General features: G+C 42.0%; 2 protein-coding genes across 3 annotated transcripts; one reads left to right on the top strand and one right to left on the bottom strand.

Moving 5' to 3' along the window:
* Window positions 1-413: 413 nt before the first annotated feature.
* On the top strand, window positions 414-20,700 carry LOC6503651 (relaxin receptor 2). Its single transcript, XM_014905518.3, has 18 exons — window positions 414-643; window positions 7,518-7,919; window positions 8,043-8,154; window positions 8,218-8,289; window positions 9,916-9,993; window positions 10,341-10,412; window positions 12,085-12,156; window positions 12,222-12,293; window positions 12,351-12,494; window positions 12,558-12,629; window positions 13,401-13,544; window positions 13,713-13,829; window positions 16,831-17,066; window positions 17,144-17,258; window positions 17,519-17,663; window positions 17,735-17,889; window positions 20,008-20,081; window positions 20,140-20,700. The coding sequence occupies exons 1-18, from the start codon at window positions 616-618 to the stop codon at window positions 20,427-20,429; spliced, it is 2,400 nt and encodes a 799-aa protein (XP_014761004.1). The 5' UTR covers window positions 414-615; the 3' UTR covers window positions 20,430-20,700.
* Window positions 20,513-22,659, bottom strand: LOC6504008 (26S proteasome non-ATPase regulatory subunit 5). 2 transcript variants are annotated; one of them, XM_014905652.3, is made up of 3 exons: window positions 21,207-22,659; window positions 20,900-21,152; window positions 20,638-20,824 (listed from the first exon to the last, which is right to left on the bottom strand). In XM_014905652.3, exons 1-3 carry the CDS (start codon window positions 22,358-22,360, stop codon window positions 20,783-20,785), a joined length of 1,449 nt encoding a protein of 482 aa, XP_014761138.1. In that variant the 5' UTR covers window positions 22,361-22,659; the 3' UTR covers window positions 20,638-20,782. The 2 variants fall into 2 exon arrangements, with proteins under 2 accessions (XP_001963995.1, XP_014761138.1); XM_001963959.4 differs by having other exon boundaries at window positions 20,513-21,152; window positions 21,207-22,658.
* Window positions 22,660-22,896: the final 237 nt, after the last annotated feature.

Genomic DNA, 22,896 nt, shown 5'->3' with positions numbered 1-22,896 from the left:
TGGCGAAGAAATATTAATCATACGCCGAGTGGGCTCTTAGAAGGCTTAGATTCTTTGTCGTCAAATTGATTCTCCTGATCTCGAGAGTAGTAGATCTCATAGAGCCATAGAGATTTAAGCTTCTTCTCGGACAAAAACCCCTCGAAACTCAAAGGAGCGAAGGAAGCTTTTCCCGCCAAGGGCTTTCCACCTTGAACTTGAGGAAAATCCATTTGTTTTGCGGCGAGGAGAGCCGGAGAGCTTTTTCGTTTCATTCATAAATTGCCGGTCGTTTTGGTGAATGAGTGGGCATGGATGGGATGGCTGATGGGGGCTGGAGAAGGGCATGCCACATGCCACAGGCCATGGGCCACATGCCGATTGCCGAGGCCGACGCCGACGCCGACGCCGCACTCATGCCACATGTTGCAGGCACTCGGCTTCGGTTCACTTTCCGTGTTCAGTTCTTTGTTATCGCTGGCAGTGAACGCGCGGTGCCGCGGAAAAGTGAAATAAGGAAATCGGATCGAGAGGCTATATCCCTAAAAAAGAACAAATCTCGTACAGAACAAATATATTTTGTTTTTACAATTTTTTTTGGTGTGATTTCGGAAAAAGCCCCCGAAAAAGAAGGAGATGCCAGTGTCAATAATAGTGATCATGCGTACGTTCCAAATAAATAAACATTTAATTTCTTCTTAATTTTATTTTGTATATTTATGCGATGCAGTTATAGATTCCAGACACCCCGACCATTACCCGTGTCTATATATAAATATATATAATTTTTTTTTATCTACTTTATCGGCAATGTTTGTTTGGCAGTTTCGCGAAATAACAAATCGAAACCGAGAATAACAAACCCGTCCAGTCGAGTTGGCCAAGATATTGGCCATCTGCGGCCAAGTCCAGAGTGGCAGGCGCGATTTTTGATTTTAAATTAAGCGAAAATTGAATTTAAAATGTAAATCAATAGTCTGTGATTGGACACCATTCGGTGGAACATATTGCACTTCCTGGCTGGCCACTTAAAGTTTATCAAAGGAATCGTTTTCTTTGTTTAGTAAACAAAAGTTTTAATTACAATGCAATGTAAATTCTGTAAAATAATTCAAACAATGAGGGAATGTTTAAGCTTTAAAGTAAACTTTTCTAACATGTCTGTTTAAATTGGTAGTTCTATGAGAAAGGGATGTTTTAAAAGAAAGGAATTGAAAATTGTTATGACAAAACAATTGTACAAGTTACTTTAATAATTATCTATTTTTTAATCTATAGCTTATAAAATAGGCAATTCTATTTCCTCAAAAACCTGAAAGACTGGCTGAAAGACTAAACAAACTTTCTGGCTCACTGGCTTTGCCAAAAATTGTATTTTTCAACCAAACGATTTTCAATTAAAATTTGCCTCCAATTTGCATATTAATTTCTGTTATTAAACCAGAGGACTCTGGGTTGGGGCTATATCCCTGCTATATCCCTTAATGTATGTATAGAATATATTGTAAATAATGGACAGAGTGTTTAATTTTTGTAATAAAATGTCATTAAGTTTAAGTGCGTAGTGGCGCTTAGATTTATGGACTCGAATGAATTGCAAATGCCAGGATCAAGGGGGTAGCCTCGTGCAAGGTGGAAACAGGACGACAGGACGAGGCGCTGTGTTTTTTTTTTGTTGGTTTGTTTTTTGGGTGTAGAAAGGTCCTGCGTCCTTGCGGTTTTCGCGGCTTAACCACAAAAGTGTTATGGGGCCGGCCTGACAACGGTTGATGCTCCGAAAAAGTTCTGTTATTAGTTGTAACTGCTCTGACGGCTTAGGAAAATCCCCCCAAAGTCTGGATGGTGTCATGGCGACCCTGACTTATGAGCCGAAAGTCCCCAAACCACATCTTTTAATTCGAAAAATAATAACTAAAGTGGAGCCGCTGAGATAAACGAAATGTGTTAATTATGGGAAAGGGGATTTTTCGCCATGGAATTCCATTTATTTCAAACAACTATAAGGACATCACGGAAAATAATATCATATAGAGTACTGCCCTCCCGCGTCATTAATTGAGAGATTCAACAAACAGCTTAGCAGTAATTACAATTATCCGGGTTTTTACTTTATTTTCCGTTGGTAAATACCTAATCGTAGATAAAAAGCTTAAGCTTTAATTTTTTGGCAACTCGAAAGCGGAAAAAACAACTTGTAACTCAGCCGGAGGAAGGCGCACAACCCCCCCCCAATTTTTCTCCCCAATTTTCCGTGGAAAGCGGATACCGGAGGGGCAACGATTTTCCACTTATGAACTTGTCGCTCTTGGCCAAGTTCACCCCGGAAAATATGCGCAAAATTCGCTCCATCTATATTGGGTGGAAGTCAGCTGGAAAAAAAAGAAAGAATAAAATAACACCCAGTGCCGGGCAACTCCACTATCGCTTTTAGGTTTTAGGTAATTTGAATACGAGGAGCAATCGTTATTTATGGACGGGAGCAGTCTCCGTTTTCACTTGCCCTTCATGTGGGTGGGCCTTTCCGGCGAATCCATTAACATCTAGCCCAGCACTGCGAAAAATGTTCTATATTTTAAAATGTTGGTTATCTTTGAGAAGCTAGTAAGTAAGGGGTTCGGAAACTTCTTTTTTTATTGAAACTATTAATGCCTGGCACTTGTAGATTTTCTGGAGAAGTATCGGGTATCGTATAGCTCAGAAAATATAGACTGGAGAAGTCATAACTACTTTTCTTTTAGTGTCTCCACATTAAAGTCTATAAACTCTTTTAATTTTTACATTTGTTATTAAACTATTAAATCATACCTGGTATAATTGTTTTTTAAACACTCACCTATTTTTCTGAGTGCTTTTTTCTTAGCATCCATACCCATATCATTATCCAAAGTACGGGATGCTAATCGATGCCCGAAGAAGTCCTCATCGCCCACTCTCCGTATCACATTTCGCTCCTCGGGTCCAGTTTTCAGCTTTTAACTTGATCAAGTAATCCACATACATTTGAGCCATTTCTATTTTATTTTTATTTGGCGGCATTTTAAAGTAAGGCATAATTCGATTGTCCATGACAGAGTCATGGGAGCTGGCTGCCATAAAGGTTATGCCTCATTAGGGTTCAAGACGGAAGTGGTGTGTAACCATCAAGGATCTGATGGCCTGGATGGGCCGACGGTGCTGGCTCGGAGGAGGACTGAGTGATTGCCGAAAAAGCCTCACATCCTGGCAAATGGGAAAAGTAATTGGGAGCTGGGTCCTTTTTGGTGAAAGTGCGAATGATTCAATAAAAGCCTCCTGGGAGTTCCAGCATTCGCTAATGAAGTGGCAGCACATTAGGTCTTTAAAGAAAACGCATTATCCGGCAGAAGATGAATATTTTGAAAATAGTTCTTCATCAAAATCGAAAGATAAAAAGCCAGAACTATCAATGAAATAATTTACTTAACTTTTCGTTTGTCATCCGGAAACTTTTCAAAAGGGAGAACTTTGCCAACTTTCTTCTTGGCCAACTGGAGTCGTAGATTATGTCCTTGGATACTTAACTGTGATATTATCCTGCGTCCTGTGACTCCAAATAAAGCTGTAGTATATCTCCGGGGATTAGCTTTTGATCTAATTAATATGATGCCCTTTTTTTTGGGATTTTTTTTGGGGAAATTACTTTAATCTAAGCTAAAAAGACAAGGGACCCAAATCAGTATGGGATTTTCGGGCCAAAAACAAATAGGAATATGAGATAAAACGGCGGTATTTACATATGTCTGCGGGTGTGCGTGTGTGCGGGTGTGCGTGTGTGCGAGTGTGAGTGATGTGACCTCTGACCCTGCCAAGTGGAAAAATGAAAAATGGCCAGCGTAATTCCCTGATTGAAGCCTAACAGAGAAAAAAGGGAAAGCAAATAAAAACCAATAAGCCCAAATGGGGGGACTCTGGCACTTGGAAAAATAATATACAAAACATACAAATTTTAACTAAAATAAATCTATAAAGAATATTAGCCTAAAATATATATATTTTAGAGATGTCCTTTGATTTTTTTTTGGGTACTATCTGTCCTCCTATTTGGAATAGTAACCTTTTATTTCTCTCTCTGTGCACAAAAACTTGCCTAGAAGCGGCTTAATTTTGCCAGGACCTTTTCCTATTCAATTGTGTCCCTGTCACTTGACCCCTGACCCCCACAACCTTATACATTAACCATTTCGGAACGCATTTATTTTCATTTAGATTCGGCTTTGCTGCTCCAACTGTCATCGGCAGTTCAAACAATGGAAAAACTATTGACACAAAAAACCCCCCCCCAAAAAAACAAAAAAAAGGCCCAGATGCAAATGATTAATTTTCATAGAGTAATTAAATGTGGTTGTTCGGTTTGTGGGCCGTGATTCGGTTCCTAATGGGTTAACAATTAACCCATTGCCATGTGCCGACAGACCCCTCAAGTGTCGGCCACTTGCCTTTGCTTTGAAAATTGTTTAAAATGCCCAACTTAAAAATAAAACTCCGTCAGTGATTCGCACGGTATTGAGTCTTTATATATAGATCGAGAGTATATATATCTATTGGGACTTGTGTGTGTTTATCATTGGCTTCTGTTTTTATAAATCTTTAACATTTTTTTCCAGTTCCAGCCCCAGACCCAGCCCGCCCAGTCAGGTTCTTGTTTACAACTTTGTTGGCCGAGAAAATGAAAAACTTTTTCCCTGCCTTTCGATTCGAGTATAAAAATTCCATTCCGAACTGAATACTGAAAACTGAACACTGAACACTGAATACTGAACATCGATGAACGCCAGTTTGAATCTAAACACTCTTCAGTGAATAAAACTTTTGGAATTTCTCAGCTGTTTTTAGTTCATGTCGTAATGGACGATACAGATCCGCTTATTCCCATTCCCAATCCCAATCCCATTCCCATCCGATTTAATATGCTGCCCAAGCACTACATAGTTTGTTTGCCAAATAAATCAAAAATGCCGACAGCAAACACATTTTTTGGTAACTGTGAGGTGTTATTAAATAAAATGTTTAAATAATAAGGTTTGATGGGAAAAATCTACACTCCTATAGAACCTACCTTACATCAAACCAAAATACCCACTAATATCATTTAAAATCTTTAAGTAAGAAGCTTCCTTATTAATTAAATGTTTAGATTCAACAGATAGACAGTCTGACAGACAATGAACCATAACGGACAGTAGACAACGGACACGGACACGGACACGGACAGCGGACAACGAACTGGGGACCATTTGTTTACATTGGCATTGAGCACAATTGACTTCTATTTTGGTGAATTCCAATTCGGTTTTCGTTTGTTTTAATTGCTGCCCCGCCCAGGTCGCCCAGACACTTGGAGCTTGGAACTTTCGCCTCTTGGGGCTATTTTCGGGCCAAGACAGGTGAGAGGAGTAGCAGGATAAAAGGGCAAGTTATTGGTAAGAAAAAGCAAAGGCAAGGAGGGTCAGGACTAAATAAACAAATCCCAGGGGGCAGATAATCTGCTAGGGAGCACTTGAAAAATATTATAGAAAATTATGAGACGAATCTCCTCTAATTCCTCTTTATTTGTTGACTTTAAACCACGTTTTTTTTTCACTGCAGACAGCCCTTGGATAAATATTTAATTGGGATTTTATTGCTTGTTAGAACTCGTTAAATTCTTTTCTTTGTTTAAGAATTCTTTGCAGTGCAAGTACCGGGGAGTATTTGTGGAATTCATAAATATATTTTTGAAAACTCAGATGGAATGTGAAAAAAAATATCTTCGAGTTGTTTTTCCCTACAATTGTTTAGATTGTATTTGTTTATGTTATTCTCTTTTTTTTCCCAGTGCAGTTGAGAGGCTCGAATGGGAAATTATGACTAAAAAGTATCAAAACATTCACCTCCATTCATTTTTTTCACTTAGAGTGAAGGTGAGATCTGGTATCCTGGATGTCCTGGACTGTGGGATCATCAATCATTTCCGGTAGCCGGCTGCCCAAGTCCGAGCATTTCAATTTGCGGCAAAATGTGTTGACAAAACGTTGATACGCCGACGGCAAGGGTTTGAATCGAATTGGATTTGGATGGACTTTGGTAGGACTTTGAGGAGGAGTCCTGCTCTGCCGCCATGCACATTAGCAACACGTGTCAAATGCTCAGTGTCCTTGTCCTTGTCCTTGTCCTTGTCCTTGTCCCGGTCCTTATCCCGTATTCCGTATCCTTTCGCGCCTCAGATGCCTCGCTTAATTACACTTTTATGGAGTCATCTCCTCCATTTCCCATTCTCATTCCCATTCCGTATTGTTGTCCTTGTAGCAATCCTTATCCTTCGTAATTGCAATCCGTTGTCCTCTCCTCTGTCTGAGTTATGACCTGCAATGCAATCGCCGGATCCTTGTTGGTATCCTTTTTTGTTTCGCGATTGGCGACAGAGGCGCGCAAAGCCATATGTTTGGGAATTTTCCATTTATTTATTCCTTGATTTTGTAACATTATATTTATCTGCAAATTATAGATCCTATTGTCCCTATAATACATCTATGATTTATGCAGAAATGAATCCTTTTTCAGCAGTGGGCGAAAAGTCAATAATCCTCATCCCATTCGGCCAGGTAGTCATTTTAATTTGATTTGCATTTGTTTACCTTTCCCGGGACTTTTTTCTCATTATAATTACACGGCAATTTCGATTATTTTTTCAACCAATTGCTATCTCAGTGCCCATTTGAAAGTCAGCCAGTCATGCTGATGATGTTGATGCCTTATCGATGTCGCCAGGACTTCAAGGATTCGGCAGGACGCGGATGGGTCAAATGGAAATCGAGATGGGGGATCGGCATGGCGGGGATTTCATGGGCCATTTTCATCGCCATTGGGCCACAAATGTACTGTGCGTAATTTTTATTACAACAAATACGTTCTACATATTTTACATATTTGCAATTTTCACAATTTTTTGCAACTCTCCAGATATTTCGCAACTCGCCGCCAATCGATTTCAATTTCGTGTGGGGGCGTGCATGTCGGTTATTGCGACGCATTTAATGCAATCGTTAAAAATGATAAATGCACTGACAACATCTTCTTTTCCAAACTCAATAGTCACACATGGATTCATATTCCCATACAGCGTGTATTTTCGTTAAGTTCATCAAGATAAATATCAATGAATAGGCCAAAAAGCAGCCCCTCTTCCTGCTCAAAGCTAATCGGATGCTAATTAACCCATTTAATTGGTTAAACAAATATTTCGGCCCCATTTGCTAAAGAAATTTATGGAGCAGATGTTCGTTTGAATTCTATATTTTTTGCTGCTTACGTTTGTGGATTCCCTCTGGCCAAAAAATTAAGAAAAAAGTATTGCTTTGGCTTTCTGATTTTCACTGTTTAAATGGAGATCACTTCCTGGATAGTTAGCGATTAGCTATTTATAGTTTCTCTGCTATTTATAATTGGAAATTTCATTTTAAAATTTGAAAAACTGTTTTCTATCGCTTATCGATTTTTCTAATCTCTTTTAAATTTCCCATCCCTATTCTATCCATCCCTAGATCGTTTTCCCATCCCTATTCTGCTTGCCCTCCTGCTCACACTCACAGGCTCCGCTCTAGGATCATCGGAGAGTACCCGAACTGGAATTGGAACGGAAACGAGTGTTTTAATCGATAAAAAGCCCGCAAAAGAGGAAGCTTCTTCCCGAAAAGTGATCTCATTTATACAGGATTCGATTATCCTGGCCCCCGATGCAATGGACAAGTGCCTAGAGGGCTATTTCCACTGCAACAGTACGGCTCAGTGTGTGCCCCAGAGAGCCAACTGCGATGGCACGGTCCAGTGCGACGATGCCTCCGACGAGAAGAACTGTGACAACAAGGCGGACAACAACTACTGGGATCATTTGTTCCGGAAACAGTTCTTTGGAATTAACGACAACATCACAATTGGCGATTGTCGTAAGTTTAGAGAAGATTTATTTGATATTCGATTATATTAGAGTGCTTTTTGATAATTTCTTTCTATTTCTAAGAGATTTCTAACTAAACAAGGGATTCCTATTATTCTTTATTCATTTTCAGTTTGGCGCAATGAGAATTTCAGCTGTCCTTGTCGCGGCGATCAGTTCCTTTGCCGATTCCAGCAATTGAAAGCCCTGCCGGAACGATTACCACAACGCCTGGTGGCAACGTTGTGCGTACAATTTCTCCATTTTGTTTTTGATATTTTTAAACTTTTAAAATCTTTTTTTAATAGAGACCTAACAGGCAATAATTTCGAAACGATTGATGTGAGCTTTTTCAATGGACTGCCGGACTTAAAGAGTTTGTAAGTTGACTATCGCATAAATTTTATTATCCTCGAGTCGGCATCCTTTCGGTTCTTAATTAAAACTGAAATACAACCAGCTGTAGGGGATGTTCAAATTTTTAAAGGAGCTGCCGGCCAAAGTCCTGGAGCATCGGGACATCAGAGAACGGAAGGCAGACCGCATTGAATATTAGCGCCATGCTGTGTCCTTAATGGTGCCTTTAAGTAGTCGTTGTACGAGTAGCACAGGCTACATACAAATTACGTACAAACTAGAAGCCGCAGTGAAGCAGAAGGATAAGCCCACGCCCCCATATCCTTTTTTGCCCCAATAGTTGTCTCCTTCCTGGACAAACATATGTATGCAGCAGGCCGCGTGTTGCAGTTTATGTGTCACTCTGGCAAAGGACATTCCAGGCGAACTTAAACCAGACAATCGTGCTACATGTGCAATGGACGCTGCTCCCAGGACATGTCCAGGACATATCCTTCTGGCTCCTTGTTTTCCGTTTTCCGTTCTCCGTTTCTTGTCCTGTTCCTTGTTTCGTGTTTTTTTTAAGCTTAAGCACGAACTAGGTATAAATTTAACCAATGAGAGGGGTGACGTCCCCTAATGTACACAAAAAAAATTGATGATACTGATATGGAAATATTTCGAAATATTTTCAGTGTTTCTCCACCAATCTTGGGTGGAATTTAATGCCAAATTGTTGCCTCAAATGTCCCTCTAATCTACCAGAGAAGCCCAAAGCCCTGCGGCAATTTGAAATGGCAAGGGTGTCCTCGTTGGCCATTTATTTTCGCCATGTCCTTAGGATATTTTCAACAAGTCATTCGACTGCCCACATTTATTTTGTTTTTCCCACGATTTCGCGGCTAGATTTGGTGTTAAATGATGTTTATTTTTTTCATCTGCCTCTGGATATGTTCTGTCAGGGATATAAATATCCTATTTTTTCTTTGAGAGACGGGATGACAAAATAAATACCTATGTACCTCCACTGTGAACACATGGGCTCTTCTCGTTTTATAGCTTTTCCCAGAAATAAACCAGAAAACAATTGTGTTTAAAATTAGGCTGACATTTTCCACTTTTAGCCATAAAAAAACACCAACAAATGCCTATTTCTGATAAAAAACTGAATTTATTGGCCCATTAAGTGCATTGAAATGGAAACCATGTCAAAAATGTAATAATTTGAGTACCCTTCACAGGCATATCACAGGCATCGACAAAAACAGTCCGAATATTAAATAAAATATAAAATTAATTTAAAGTTTCAACGAAACATAAACATTTCCCAACTTTCTAATGAAGTTGGAATGCAAGTCTAACTTGTTAGTCCTCGTATTTGCTCCAAAAACAAATGAGCTTCAAGTTTCGGGCCAAAAACAAAACAAAACAATGAGCCGCCGACGAAAACAAAGCGCATTATTATCCTTAAGGATATATCATTGCCCCCCAGAATGGGGGCGTGGCGGCAGGACTTGAACCGAAAGTTGTGCGCGCCATTGTGCGAAGTTTACAATTGAATCTCATATTTATTGTGTTTTATTCACACTCGCCCGCCCCGGCCCATCCCGACTTGAGTCTGAGTTTTGTGGCTTTCCTCTGATTTTTTATTTGTTTATCTTGCTTTCCAGAGTCCTGAAGTTTTGCTCGATCCGTGAGATTGCCTCGCATGCCTTTGATGTCCTGGCGAACAATACACTTAAGACACTGTAAGTGGGCTTTAATAATTAACAGCATTTTTAACAAATAGTTTTTAGTTTCTTGACCATTTGTTCGTCTTCCCGCCAATCTGTCTAAGGCCTAAGATCTCCCCCAACTTTTTAAAAACTATAAATTAATATATAATATATCCTTTCACTTATTTTAACGCCTCAACACACCATCTCCTCGCCGCACAATAATTCATAATTAAGTCTCATTATTTATGTGCACTTAACTGGCATATTTTGTTGCTTTTCTCTCACAACTTTGCTGTTTACTTCGATTGGCCCTGGACTGCAGTCGAGACTTTAATAATTTCCCACCATTTTTTCCCTTTTTTTTAATACCATTTCAGTTATATGGACGATAATAAATTGCCACATCTGCCGGAACACTTCTTTCCCGAGGGCAATCAATTGAGGATTCTGTAAGTACCGGCATCGCTTTCACTCGATATTCATTAACGGGAGTTATGCGACTTCCGTCCGCCATTAACGCCATGTTCTTGATGCTTTACGAACCATTTCCGGTTGGTGAAAGTATCTCTTAACCAAAAATATGAATTTGGGAATTGAAAAAGTGGATATTACTGAGGGCGTTGCCATGAAAGTCTGATTTCATGAATGGAAATATTAATTTTTCTCTTCTACCATTAAAGCCTTAAAGCTATTAGAGCCTAATTTAGAAATAATTTATACAATTTATACAATTGCACACTCAAATGCTAATTAAACATAAATCAAGTAAGACAAAGCTGGCCGAAATGCAAAAATATAAATTTTGGGCGAAACTGTACCGGGATTGCAATTTGTAGTGTTTTTCAGGGGGTGTCCTGAGATATGATGCGATAAAAAGGACTCGACTCTGCCATTCGATTATTTTTGGACCCGAGGTGGTAAACGACAAAAATCCAGTAATTGCCAATAAACGTAGTGGCTCGATTATTTGGCCAAAAACGCACACACACACCCACTACTGATGCTAATCATCGATGTCAGGCCTTTTGTGCTGGCCCATTGGTCATAAAGTTGGGCCATTGTTGGGGCACGAGATTAAAGCCAACTGACAATGTGCCACACGGCATTCCATTCGTGCCTCCTCCAGTATCTGTTTCCTTTTTTTTTTTTTTTTTTTGAATTTTTTGCCTGCGAGCATAAAAATATTAGCACAGACTGTAAAAAGTTTTCAGCTTGTTTTGTGCATTGACTCGTACCGGTGTGGCCACGCCCACACTTGCCAACCTCCGCCCCTGAAGGTTAAAAGGAAACAACAACAACAACAACAACAACAAAGCCAGCTGGCAAAAGGCTAAAAGCGGTAAAGGCCAAAAAGCACAAAGAAAATCCTGTCTGAAATGGGTATGACCTGGTTTTTTATGAAATCAGCATTAAATAAGGTTATTAAATTAAGGAAAATTATTCAAAATTAGGGGGAAGTATAATGAATACATCTATCATTTTTCTTAAGATATATTCAGTGAGTAAATAATTCAAAATATTATTTAATTGTTGCCTAAAAACCGACCTCCAGTCTGATATCTAGACATCCCTTCCCAAAATCAAGCCAATCAATTGCCAACAATTTGATTTCGGGCAGATTTATCATGGCTTTTGGTGGGACAAGGTTTATTAGCCACTTTTTCATAGTCCTAGCCCCAGTCCAGAGCCATCCATCATACCCGGATTGGCGGGGAATGCCCTGGAAAATAGACAAAACTGCCGACACACAAAAACACATAAACAACTCAGTTACACTTTTGCGGCGGAAAATGTGCTGGCAGAGTCCTACTCCGGCAATGTCTCCGGCTACGTCTCCGGGTCTGGGCCACTATCCGGCGGAATGGCAACTGGATGGCAAATCCGGAGGCACAGCTGCAGTTGGCATTGCATTGGAAACTTTGCCAGGCCAGTTTTCACAAAAATGCAGGGAAAATTGCCCAGAAAATGGCCAGGAAAATGGTTAAAGGACATCTCTCTAGAGGATAGGGGGTGCAGTGCTTAATGGCTAATTAAAATCGAGATATATGTAGAGACTTTTGGCCAGGTTTTTTGTTGGCCAACTTGGCGGCATTAAAATGAGATTTTTTATCTGTTTTTCAGGATTTTGGCACGAAACCGACTGGAGACACTAAATCGCAGCGATTTTGCCAATTTGCCGTATTTGGAGGAGTTGTAAGTTTCAGTTTTGTTTTTAAAAAATTGCTTTTTAATATACATAATATATTTTTTATATAAAGAGATTTGCGCGGCAATCTTATAGGTAGTTTTGAGGCTGAGGTTTTTGCTCATTTGACCAAATTGGAGAGACTGTAAGTGGTTTAAAAGGATTTAAGTCATAACTTTATATATTGTCTTTATTTTCAAAGATATTTAAATGAAAATAGTATAAAAAGATTGGATTCTTCAATGTTTCCTCGAACTCTTGGGAACCTAATCACGTTATCCTTGGCCCAAAACCAAATTGAGGATATTTATAAACAGGCTTTTCCTTTTCCCCGATTACAATTCCTGTGAGTAGAACTACATTCCTTTTCAACTTAATTTTAAACCATTTCTGTATACATTTTTGAAAGATTTTTGGCTGGAAATCGCCTATCTTACATAAGAGAAGAGACGTTCTGTAATCTGAGTAATCTACAAGGATTGTAAGTAGAGTTCTAGGCTTAATTTAAATATTAAACTTTCAAAAATATTAACAAAAACAAGGATACTCAAGACACCCCAATTAAAGCCCCATAAATCCAGGGTATCCCCATAACAAATAAATGTCACTCTGCCCTGACCTCTGACGGATTTTGCTCGGCTTTCCCATCTTCCATAAAATAATACGCCTGGCCAGAGGACTTCGACAGGACCTCTGATCCGAAAACGAAGGAATAGAATGATTTGAGGCGGGGATAGGCGGGAGTGTGGCCTGGGGGGCTGTGGCAGAAAGTGTCATTTGGATTTATTGCCGTTCAAGTTTTCGCCACGGCCGAGGAATTTAATTTATCAATAATGTGGAGCCCCCAATGGGGGGGCTATCCTTGTTGGCTTGTTGGAACGAGAGCTGACAGTTTTTCATTTAACTAAACTCCGGCCACATTCCAAAATAGTGATGTAATGCATATTGAGAAGGCCGCCGATGATTTGCATTCTGAATAAAATAACAAAACAGGGTCTAAACGGATACGTGCCGTGGCATCGGTGAGGCAACTTTAATGATGAAACTTTCAGATGGAAATGCCAGGGAAATGTCCTAAGCTCTGCTTTGCAAATCGCAAATGCAAATAAGCAATAGGTTGGATGGGGAAAATGTAAAATAAAAAACGCACACCACCCCAGGACGAAAAAAACAAGGAATAGCTTGGCTTTTATGCTTCGAACCATAAAACCGCACATCCCTAACAATTCGGGTTATTTTTTCTCTTCGCCAGACACTTGAACGAGAACCGGCTCGAAGGATTCGACCTGGGGTCCTTCGCCTGCCTGAGTAACCTTACTTCCCTGCTGTTGGACGGCAATCGTTTCCAGACACTCGATCCGCGGGTCCTACAGAATCTGAGCAGCCTGAATTACATGTGAGTGTTTGAGACCCTGAGCCCTAAACCCGGTAATGGTTATGACCGATACATCCTGAAACAAATGGCACATCCTTTGATGCACGGCGAAAAATATTTACCAGAGTCCCTTTATCCTCTTATCTCGATTTAAAACGATATATCCTTTTTTTATTTTTCTCTTTCTAGCTACTTCTCGTGGTTCCATTTGTGCAGTGCCGCCAGTCAGGTGAGGGTCTGTCATCCGCACGGCGACGGCATCAGCAGCCAACTCCACCTCCTGGACAACCAGATTCTGCGTGGCAGGTAAGTCCTTGCTAGGGCTTAGTCCTTGGCTCCCATTTAATCAGGCTAAGAGCCCTTTCGGCAGTCGGTTTGCTATGCGGTTGGTGCGAGAAACTTGCATTCATTAGACAGCAATTAAATCATTGTCATTATGGCACTCGAACTTCTGCAATCGCAATTGCAACTGAGAGTCTAACCAGGCATTCCTGCAATTAGTGATTAGGCATTTGGGCAGTGGTCTGCCTACGAGGATGATTACAGGATGGCAAGTTAATTGGAAAGGATGTAATAGGGAGGATATAGTGGAAAGAACCGTGTTGCAATTATGGGAAAGTATTTAAAAATAATGTCCTTCCGATGACATTGAGTACCTCCTTTCCCCCAGAAACTCTACAGAAAACAAACCAGTTGTAGTCCTTATTGAATTCTATTTAAATTGAAATTTTGCCGGCCATTGTTTAAGCTTGGACTGGCTAAGTAATACTGGTGGCTCTCAGTTGTACATCGCCTGATGCAAACGCTCGCGCAGCACCAGTAGCCGGACCTGCAGCTGATTATTCTGATCCTGCTCCGGGCCGCCCTCCGTCGACGACTCGTTCGCCAGCACCTCGCCAGGCTGATCCTCGTTTAGCGGCAGCATCGCCCTGCCCGGCACCAGGCCAAGTCCAAAGCCCAGACCCAGGGTGCGGACCGTGTCCTCCGGGATGCTGGATGCTCCACCTCCACGGCGCCGGCTGATCACCGGTCCCATATCCAATTCGCTCAACATATCGCCGTTCCTGTGTTTTTTTTTATTACTTGCCGAAATGGTTACCGACCCTTCTTCAGTTTGCGTTTCAATTTGAAAAATTTGTGTATATTTTTTGTACTTTTTTTTGGATGGAGGGGTCTAATCACGAAACGAACAATGTTGATTGTACCGGTTGAGATTCAGATAGAGTCTGGCCCCAATGCCTCCCTGGAGTTTTCTAATTTTGGCAGTTCGTGCAAAGGGTTGCTTGGATTTTGATGTTTAACCTGGACTACTTGGATCTCGATGCTTTAAAGGACTTGGAAAAGCTCTTCACTGCGTCCTTCTGTCCGCCAAACTTATCCTTAAGCCAATAACTCCTCAATTTCAAAAAAGGTACGGGGCTCTATTTCGGTATACTTGCCACTTTTTGATGTCCCTAATCGAATAATTGACTTATTTTCTTTGACTAATTTGTGTGACATCCCTTCAAGATGTCTCCCGCCCAAATATTGGATCCCATTCCACTTGTGTTGATTTTCAAGCCAAGTGGAGTAGCTACTTGGAAGAACAAATAAGCAGGCAACTGGCAAATGGCGGAATGGAAGGACTGCAAGGACTTCAAGGGGTACAAGGACTAGATGCTGGCACACAAAACACAGCACAGCACAACCGGCAGTCACTTGTCATCAAGTCTACTGAGTGATTATCTGGCTGCCTGCCACAACGTCGTCCTCTTCAAGGATATGTCTTCCTGTTGCAAATGAAAATTACGTTTCCCATCGTGTTTGTTTGCTTTTTCACAAAAATGTGTGCAGGCACACACTCACACTCTATCCGTGCGGAGCCTTCATCTACATCTTCATCTCTTGGGGGGTTTTTCTCGAGTCGTCCTGGCCAAGTCCTGGCATGGCGTCATACACACACACACACACACACTCCTTAAAGCAAACACACCAGATAAACAAAAACAAAAGCAAAGAAAAAGCATGCTGGCATCCTGTCGGGACTCTTGTGCTTAGAACATTATTTCATTATTCCAAGTTGACGTTTTCATAAAAATTAAATACTTTTCGGTTTTCCGCTATTTTCCGGCTCCCAGCTTCCCCGATTTTCAGGTTTTCCGGTTTTCCGGTTTTCCGCTTTTCCAGTTTGCACTTTGCTCTCAACTGGTTTTTTGGTTTTATTAGCCACCTGGCTTTCCCTTTCTTGGAGAAAGTGCCCTGGAGGGAGTTTTGTGAAAATTTACTGCAATTCCTGGCTGCAGGTGGAACCAGAAGAACTCTATATCTTCAAGGACTTTAAGGACCCTGTCCAAATGTATAAACTTAATTAAAGACCATAACCTGTGATGGGGTAAACTCTCGGGTTAAATGGATTTTCAAATAGTTTATTTCCTTGGCCTTTTGACCTTCAGCTCTGCTTCAGCTAGAAAACAATTTCTATTTATTTAGTCAAATTACCGGCAGAGCATCCTGTGATTTGGCCAAATGAAGCCGCCGCTCAATCATCATCAGGCCAAGCTGGCCAAGAGAGCAATTGAAGTGGCCAGAACTGGCATAAATTATAGCCCACTCTCGCTTTATTGCCGCCGAGCATCAGCACCATTGCTGTTTTGTCCATAATTGTCAAGGAGTCCGTACTCCAGAGTCAGCGTTTGTAGTTTGCAGCCAGGTCTCGTCCTGGCCAGCAAAGGATAGCTGGTCAGCAGGAATTGCAATAATGAGACACCCGGGCAATTGCCAATTGTGAGCCAGCCACAAAAGCACAAAAACACAGAAACAGCAGGACCACACTCCCTTTCCCTCTTGCCAATTGTAACAATTCTGGCCCAAAGTGTTGACTTAAATTTCTCTTAATTACCTGAATTTATGGCCAAAGGCAAGAGGACAATTGTCCAGGTCCAGGTATCCTGCTATTTCTACAAAGGTGGCGGTTTATTTATTTTTATTTATTTTTGTAAGTCTGCACTACGAAAAAATAGGTTTCTTTTTCATCTGGATTGTGTTTTTAATGGCTTTAAATAGGAGTTAATTAAACTAATCAAACACAAGCCCAGATATTCATCTTAACAAATTATATTTTAGGGATTTTATGACAAAGCTTAGGGGGAAGAATGTTTCAATTAATCAACTTGATTTATTTGGTCATCATTGGGAGAAATGCTTTGAGGAGCTAATGGCCTATTATTCAAAAACATATATATCTTAACAAATATCCAAGGATATAGAATAATCCTAGGACCTTATTGCCTATTATTCCTATAATTCCTGTCCATTTTTCCGAGTGTAGTGTTTGGGTAATGGCCTCCATAGCCGTGGTCGGCAATCTCCTGGTCCTCCTCGGGCGCTACTTTTACAAATCGCGGAGCAACGTGGAGCACTCGCTGTACCTCCGGCACCTGGCGGCCAGTGACTTCCTCATGGGCATTTACCTGACGCTGATTGCCTGTGCGGACATTAACTTTCGCGGCGAGTATCTCAAATATGAGGAGGCCTGGCGCCACAGCAGTCTGTGCGCCTTTGCAGGTGCGTACGACCTTCCCGGCCCCAACAACCCCCTTGACCTCTATTATGTTAATGTAAATTATGTATACGCCGTGTAGGCTTCCTGAGCACCTTCAGCTGCCAGTCGTCGACGCTGCTGCTCACCCTGGTCACCTGGGATCGTCTGATGTCGGTGACGAGACCCCTGAAGCCCAGGGATACGGAGAGGATACGGTAAGTGGCCGGGCCAGAAGGGATAAATCATTTTGAAAAGGTCAAACACCAAAGCAGTACGTGATGGCTAATCCAAGAGCATCTTATCAAAGTTAAAGTAAAGAAATCTTTGGAGAATCAACAAGAAACTACATAAATTGCATTTAACAAATTGAATTGCCAGAGTTGGCTCACAAAACATGTGTTTTTGTTTATTTAGACCGTAAAAATAACATCACAAAAGACAAATAAATAACGAATATGTAAATATTTATCTGCAGCATTGTCCTGCGTCTACTGCTCCTCTGGGGCATCAGTTTCGGCCTGGCCGCCGCCCCACTCCTCCCCAATCCCTATTTCGGCAGCCACTTTTACGGCAACAATGGCGTCTGTTTATCCTTGCACATCCATGATCCTTACACGAAGGTAATTCCCACCCCGCCCTCATTCACTTCTAATTCTAATTTATTATATCTGTATCGTTTTCAATTCCAAAGGGCTGGGAGTACTCCGCCTTGCTGTTCATCTGCATCAACACCGTGTCCCTGGTCTTCATCCTGTTCTCCTACGTAAGGATGCTGCAGGCCATTCGGGACTCCGGCGGAGGCATGCGGAGCACCCACAGTGGTCGGGAGAACGTGGTGGCCACGCGGTAAGACATAGCTGCCATTACTCCCTAATTAAAAACTAAAATATTTATTAAGTAAGTTTTTGTACGAGCTTCTAAGCTCCTAAGAAACGCACATTTTACTTGAACTCTATGGAGGACTTGTACCTTCATCCAGGCTAGGATTTAGGCCTATATCTTGGCCAATATCCTTCCGATTCTTAAACGGAACACCTTAAACGATTCGTGGATCGATTCCCCACAAATCTGCATCAAAATCTGGGAACACATTTTTGGATCCATTTTCTTCGATTTTTTCTGGGGCATCCCCTTCAAAAAGCGTTAAGATCGTGGGGAGCGCAACTATGGCCCAGTCCGATAGCTATATCTTGGCCAATATCCATCCGATTCTTAATCGGAATACCTATAACGATTCGTGGATCGATTCCCCACAAATCTGCATCAAAATCTGAGAACGAATTTTCGGATCCATTTTTTTCGATTTTTTCTGGGGCATCCCCTTCAAAAAACGTTAAGATCGTGGGGAGCGCAACTATGGCCCAGTCCGATAGCTATATCTCGGCCAATATCCATCCGATTCTTAAACGGAATACCTATAACGATTCGTGGATCGATTCCCCACAAATCTGCATCAAAATCTGAGAACCAATTTTGAGATCCATTTTTTTCGATTTTTTCTGGGGCATCCCCTTCAAAAAGCGTTAAGATCGTGGGGAGCGCAACTATGGCCCAGTCCGATAGCTATATCTTGGCCAATATCCATCCGATTCTTAATCGGAATACCTATAACGATTCGTGGATCGATTCCCCACAAATCTGCATCAAAATCTGAGAACGAATTTTCGGATCCATTTTTTTCGATTTTTTCTGGGGCATCCCCTTCAAAAAACGTTAAGATCGTGGGGAGCGCAACTGTGGCCCAGTCCGATAGCTATATCTTGGCCAATATCCATCCGATTCTTAAACGGAATACCTTAAACGATTCGTGGATCGATTCCCCACAAATCTGCATCAAAATCTCAGAACGAATTTCGGGATCCATTTTTTTCGATTTTTTCTGCGGCACCCTTCAAAAAGCGTTAAGATCGTGGGGAGCGCAACTGTGGCCCAGTCCGATAGCTATATCTTGGCCAATATCCATCCGATTCTTAATCGGAATACCTTAAACGATTCGTGGATCGATTCCCCACAAATCTGCATCAAAATCTGAAAACGAATTTCGGGATCCATTTTTTTCGGTTTTTTCTGGGGCATCCCCTTCAAAAAGCGTTAAGATCGTGGGGAGCGCAACTGTGGCCCAGTCCGATAGCTATATCTTGGCCAATATCCATCCGATTCTTAAACGGAATACCTTAAACGATTCGTGGATCGATTCCCCACAAATCTGCATCAAAATCTGAGAACCAATTTTGGGATCCATTTTTTTCGATTTTTTCTGGGGCATCCCCTTCAAAAAGCGTTAAGATCGTGGGGAGCGCAACTATGGCCCAGTCCGATAGCTATATCTTGGCCAATATCCATCCGATTCTTAAACGGAATACCTTAAACGATTCGTGGATCGATTCCCCACAAATCTGCATCAAAATCTGAGAACTGGTTTTCGGATCCATTTTTTTCGATTTTTTCTGCGGCACCCTTCAAAAAGCGTTAAGATCATGGGGAGCGCAACTATGGCCCAGTCCGATAGCCATATCTTGGCCAATATCCATCCGATTCTTAAACAGAATACCTTAAACGATTCGTGGATCGATTCCCCACAAATCTGCATCAAAATCTGAGAACCAATTTTGGGATCCATTTTTTTCGATTTTTTCTGGGGCATCCCCTTCAAAAAGCGTTAAGATCGTGGGGAGCGCAACTATGGCCCAGTCCGATAGCTATATCTTGGCCAATATCCATCCGATTCTTAAACGGAATACCTTAAACGATTCGTGGATCGATTCCCCACAAATCTGCATCAAAATCTGAGAACTGGTTTTCGGATCCATTTTTTCAACATTTTCCATGGGATCCCCTTCAAAATGCATGCAGGGGGCAATGTGGCCCCTTACGACGGCTATATCTTGGCCAATTTCCATCCGACTCTTAAGCGGAATTCCTTCGCGTTTAAGCACTCTCATTATATATCCTTTTTTAAACCAGATTCGCCATAATTGTGACCACCGACTGCGCCTGCTGGTTGCCCATTATCGTAGTGAAAGTGGCAGCTCTTTCAGGTAATTGAGATTCCCATGTGACTTAAACGTGGCATTAATAATATTTTACCACCCGCAGGATGTACCATTTCACCGGATCTGTATGCCTGGTTGGCGGTTCTGGTTCTGCCGGTGAACTCCGCCCTCAATCCCGTGCTCTACACCCTGACGACGGCCGCCTTCAAGCAGCAACTCCGCCGATACTGCCACACGTTGCCGAGCTGCTCCCTGGTGAACAACGAAACCCGATCCCAGACGCAGACCGCCTACGAGTCGGGTCTGAGTGTCAGCCTGGCCCACCTGGGCGGCGGAGTGGGTGGCGGGTCCGGACGGAAAAGGCTCTCCCACCGCCAGATGAGCTACCTGTAAGGGATGCAAGTAAACGAATGCAGCACGAGATCGACAGACTTACAGACAGTTGGGCCAGTAGGGTGGAATTTTATTCAATCGGATATTCTAATCCTTTTGCCTTTGAATGCAAAAGACTTTTAATTTTTATTCAGTGAAATCTTCATATTCCGTAACATTTCCAAGGCAAAATAAGAACTAATATCCACCCTATGAGAAGAGTGTTACATGTGATCTAATAGTTAAATTTTATTGTAAACCCCTAAAATACATACTCTCAAATGTTAGTTTATATTCTTGCTGTACAAACAATTTTAAATTGGTGATCGTAAATGCCTGGCATCGCCTTCCTGGAAAGCTCCCCTCTCTTAGATCTAAGCCCGCCCCTGGGGTTCGGTGGCAATATCCAAATCAGGCTGGATATGATAAGGTCCCTCATTAACATAAGCTGTAAAACGAATAGTCTCGGTTGGCGAGAACTCTGTGCTTACGGCCAGCATCTCCATGATCTCCCACTTTAGATACTTGACCTCCTTGTGCAGATCTCGCCGCCGCGATAGCAGAAACTCCATTGCTCCGCCGGTATTCTTCAGGGCCACAATCCCGAAACGGTATTGACAGATGCTCTTCAGCAGCGCCAGGGCAGCTATTTGAAGGTCCGGGAATGGCGTGTTGATCAGGTCCATGATGATTTGGATTTGCAGGCCACCAGCGAAAATCTCATACCAATTCTTTAGAATCGTACTGGAACGGGAAAGCCATAAAATGAGTAAAATAATTCAAAAATAAATAAATTACCTGATTTCCTGAGATGGCGGTTTCGATTCCACCGCATAAATCACATCCAATGAGTTAAGCAACCTTTCCTTGATCGGCGCGGAGAGATTCTTGGTGTAGGAGGCGTACTTCTTCAGGGTCATCTCCATCGACTGCTGGAAATTTTTGTGCAACAACTGCTTTCCCTGTGAAGTGGCTGCCAGATTAGCCAGCGTGTCCATGGCTGTCGGTAGATTCACCTCATTCTCGGACTGCAGCTGTTGAAACAGGCAGTCCAGCATGTTCGGATACCCGATTATAATCTTCTGCGGCTGCACGGCAGCAATTTTGCCAAAGAACTTCATGATGCTAGGGATGAGGAGAGCGTCTAGTGGATTCTCCTCTATACGCTGTACCCGATTGTTGATCACGTCGAACACATTGCGCCGTTCCATGTAGGAAAGGCCATGGTTTTGCTCCGCCAGAGGCACCAAAACCTCCATCACACTGGCTTGCAGTAGGACATCATCGTTGTCCAGCTCGCTGAGGGCAGCATCTAGGATGAACTCCACAGACTTGAGGGTGGCGGCGCTGCTCTTTGCCAACTTGACGCCCAGCTCATAAGCCCGACAACGCACGATCTCGTCCTGCTGCAGCAGCTGTACCAGTTTAGCCTGTACTGCTCCATCATTCACACGCTGATGAAGCACTATGGACAGTATTTCAATCGCCACAGTGCTCTCTTCAGTGTCGGGGCGCTTCAGTTCGTCCAGCACAAGGCAGACAAGCTCATTCCCGGGAAGTTCACGTACCCTGCCGCTATTATACTGACGGTTCACCTCGGTGAGAATGGCGCGAAGCACCAGCGAACGCACGACGGGATTAGAGTTGGTCAATCCTGGCTCCAGCAGATCGGGCAGCTGTTCGTCGGTTATGTCCAACGGCAGCTGGTTCAGGCAGTGGTTCAGAACCTCGACAGCCATGCCGCTAACTCCCTCCCGGCCAGGTCCAGAATCTCCACCGCCGGATCTGTCAATACAATCGTACAGCTCCGGGGTTTTCAGCATTGTGCGGACAACGCCCCGTGGCCACATCTCCTGGGTGAACGCAGTGTTTATGCTGTTGAGCGCTGACAGGCGCTGGTTCGGCGACTTTAGCGCCCTTAATTGGTCGACCCACCAGCTCTCCTCCTCCATTACTTGCGTTTTCTTACCTGTTTAAATGACCAAACAAGAACAGCAGTTCCTGATATCGATAACTATAGTGATGGTAGCTTATCGCGGTGTTAACCATTTAGTATCGGCTCGGTTTCGTTTTAAAAACGCGGCGAACCCTTTGTTTTAATATATTAAAAATATATTGTGCAAACCTAAGCTAATATGCTGTAGCCAAAAGTACAAATTGAGAAAAAGTCCTGTACTTATACTCAAAAAGTATAAATTTTTGTGAGTGAACTATTCAGGACACAAGGTGTCTCGAAACTGAACTTTCTACTGGGAGTTGTGAGACTATAAAATAAAATTATTACTTGGCCTGCTCTTTATTGTTATTCGTGTGTTGAACGGGATTTTAATTATTATTTTCAAATATTCGATAACTGTTATCGATAGCTTAACGGTCGGATGGCTTTAATTAGTTAAACAAAATTATTGGGTTTGACAGATATTTAAAGTAGAGTTCTTTTTGATTTTTCTTTTATTAAATATATATTGTTCCAGGTTTTAATCAAAAA

Source organism: Drosophila ananassae, chromosome XL (genome assembly GCF_017639315.1).
Source record: "Drosophila ananassae strain 14024-0371.13 chromosome XL, ASM1763931v2, whole genome shotgun sequence".
NCBI lineage: Eukaryota > Metazoa > Arthropoda > Insecta > Diptera > Drosophilidae > Drosophila > Drosophila ananassae.
Note: the sequence above shows the minus strand (reverse complement) of the source record. Positions and strands in the feature narration are given on the sequence as shown.

Excerpts from the sequence above, each read along its gene's own strand:
- LOC6503651 (XM_014905518.3), top strand. The coding sequence starts at position 616 with ATGCCAGTGTCAATAATAGTGATCATGC. Across the intron at positions 10,413-12,084 it reads GGCAATCAATTGAGGATTCT|GATTTTGGCACGAAACCGAC; the intron begins GTAAGTACCGGC and ends TCTGTTTTTCAG. Across the intron at positions 12,157-12,221 it reads TTGCCGTATTTGGAGGAGTT|AGATTTGCGCGGCAATCTTA; the intron begins GTAAGTTTCAGT and ends TTTTATATAAAG.
- LOC6504008 (XM_001963959.4), bottom strand. The coding sequence starts at position 22,360 with ATGGAGGAGGAGAGCTGGTGGGTCGACCAATTAAGGGCGCTAAAGTCG. Across the intron at positions 21,153-21,206 it reads CCGCCATCTCAGGAAATCAG|TACGATTCTAAAGAATTGGT; the intron begins GTAATTTATTTA and ends TTCCCGTTCCAG.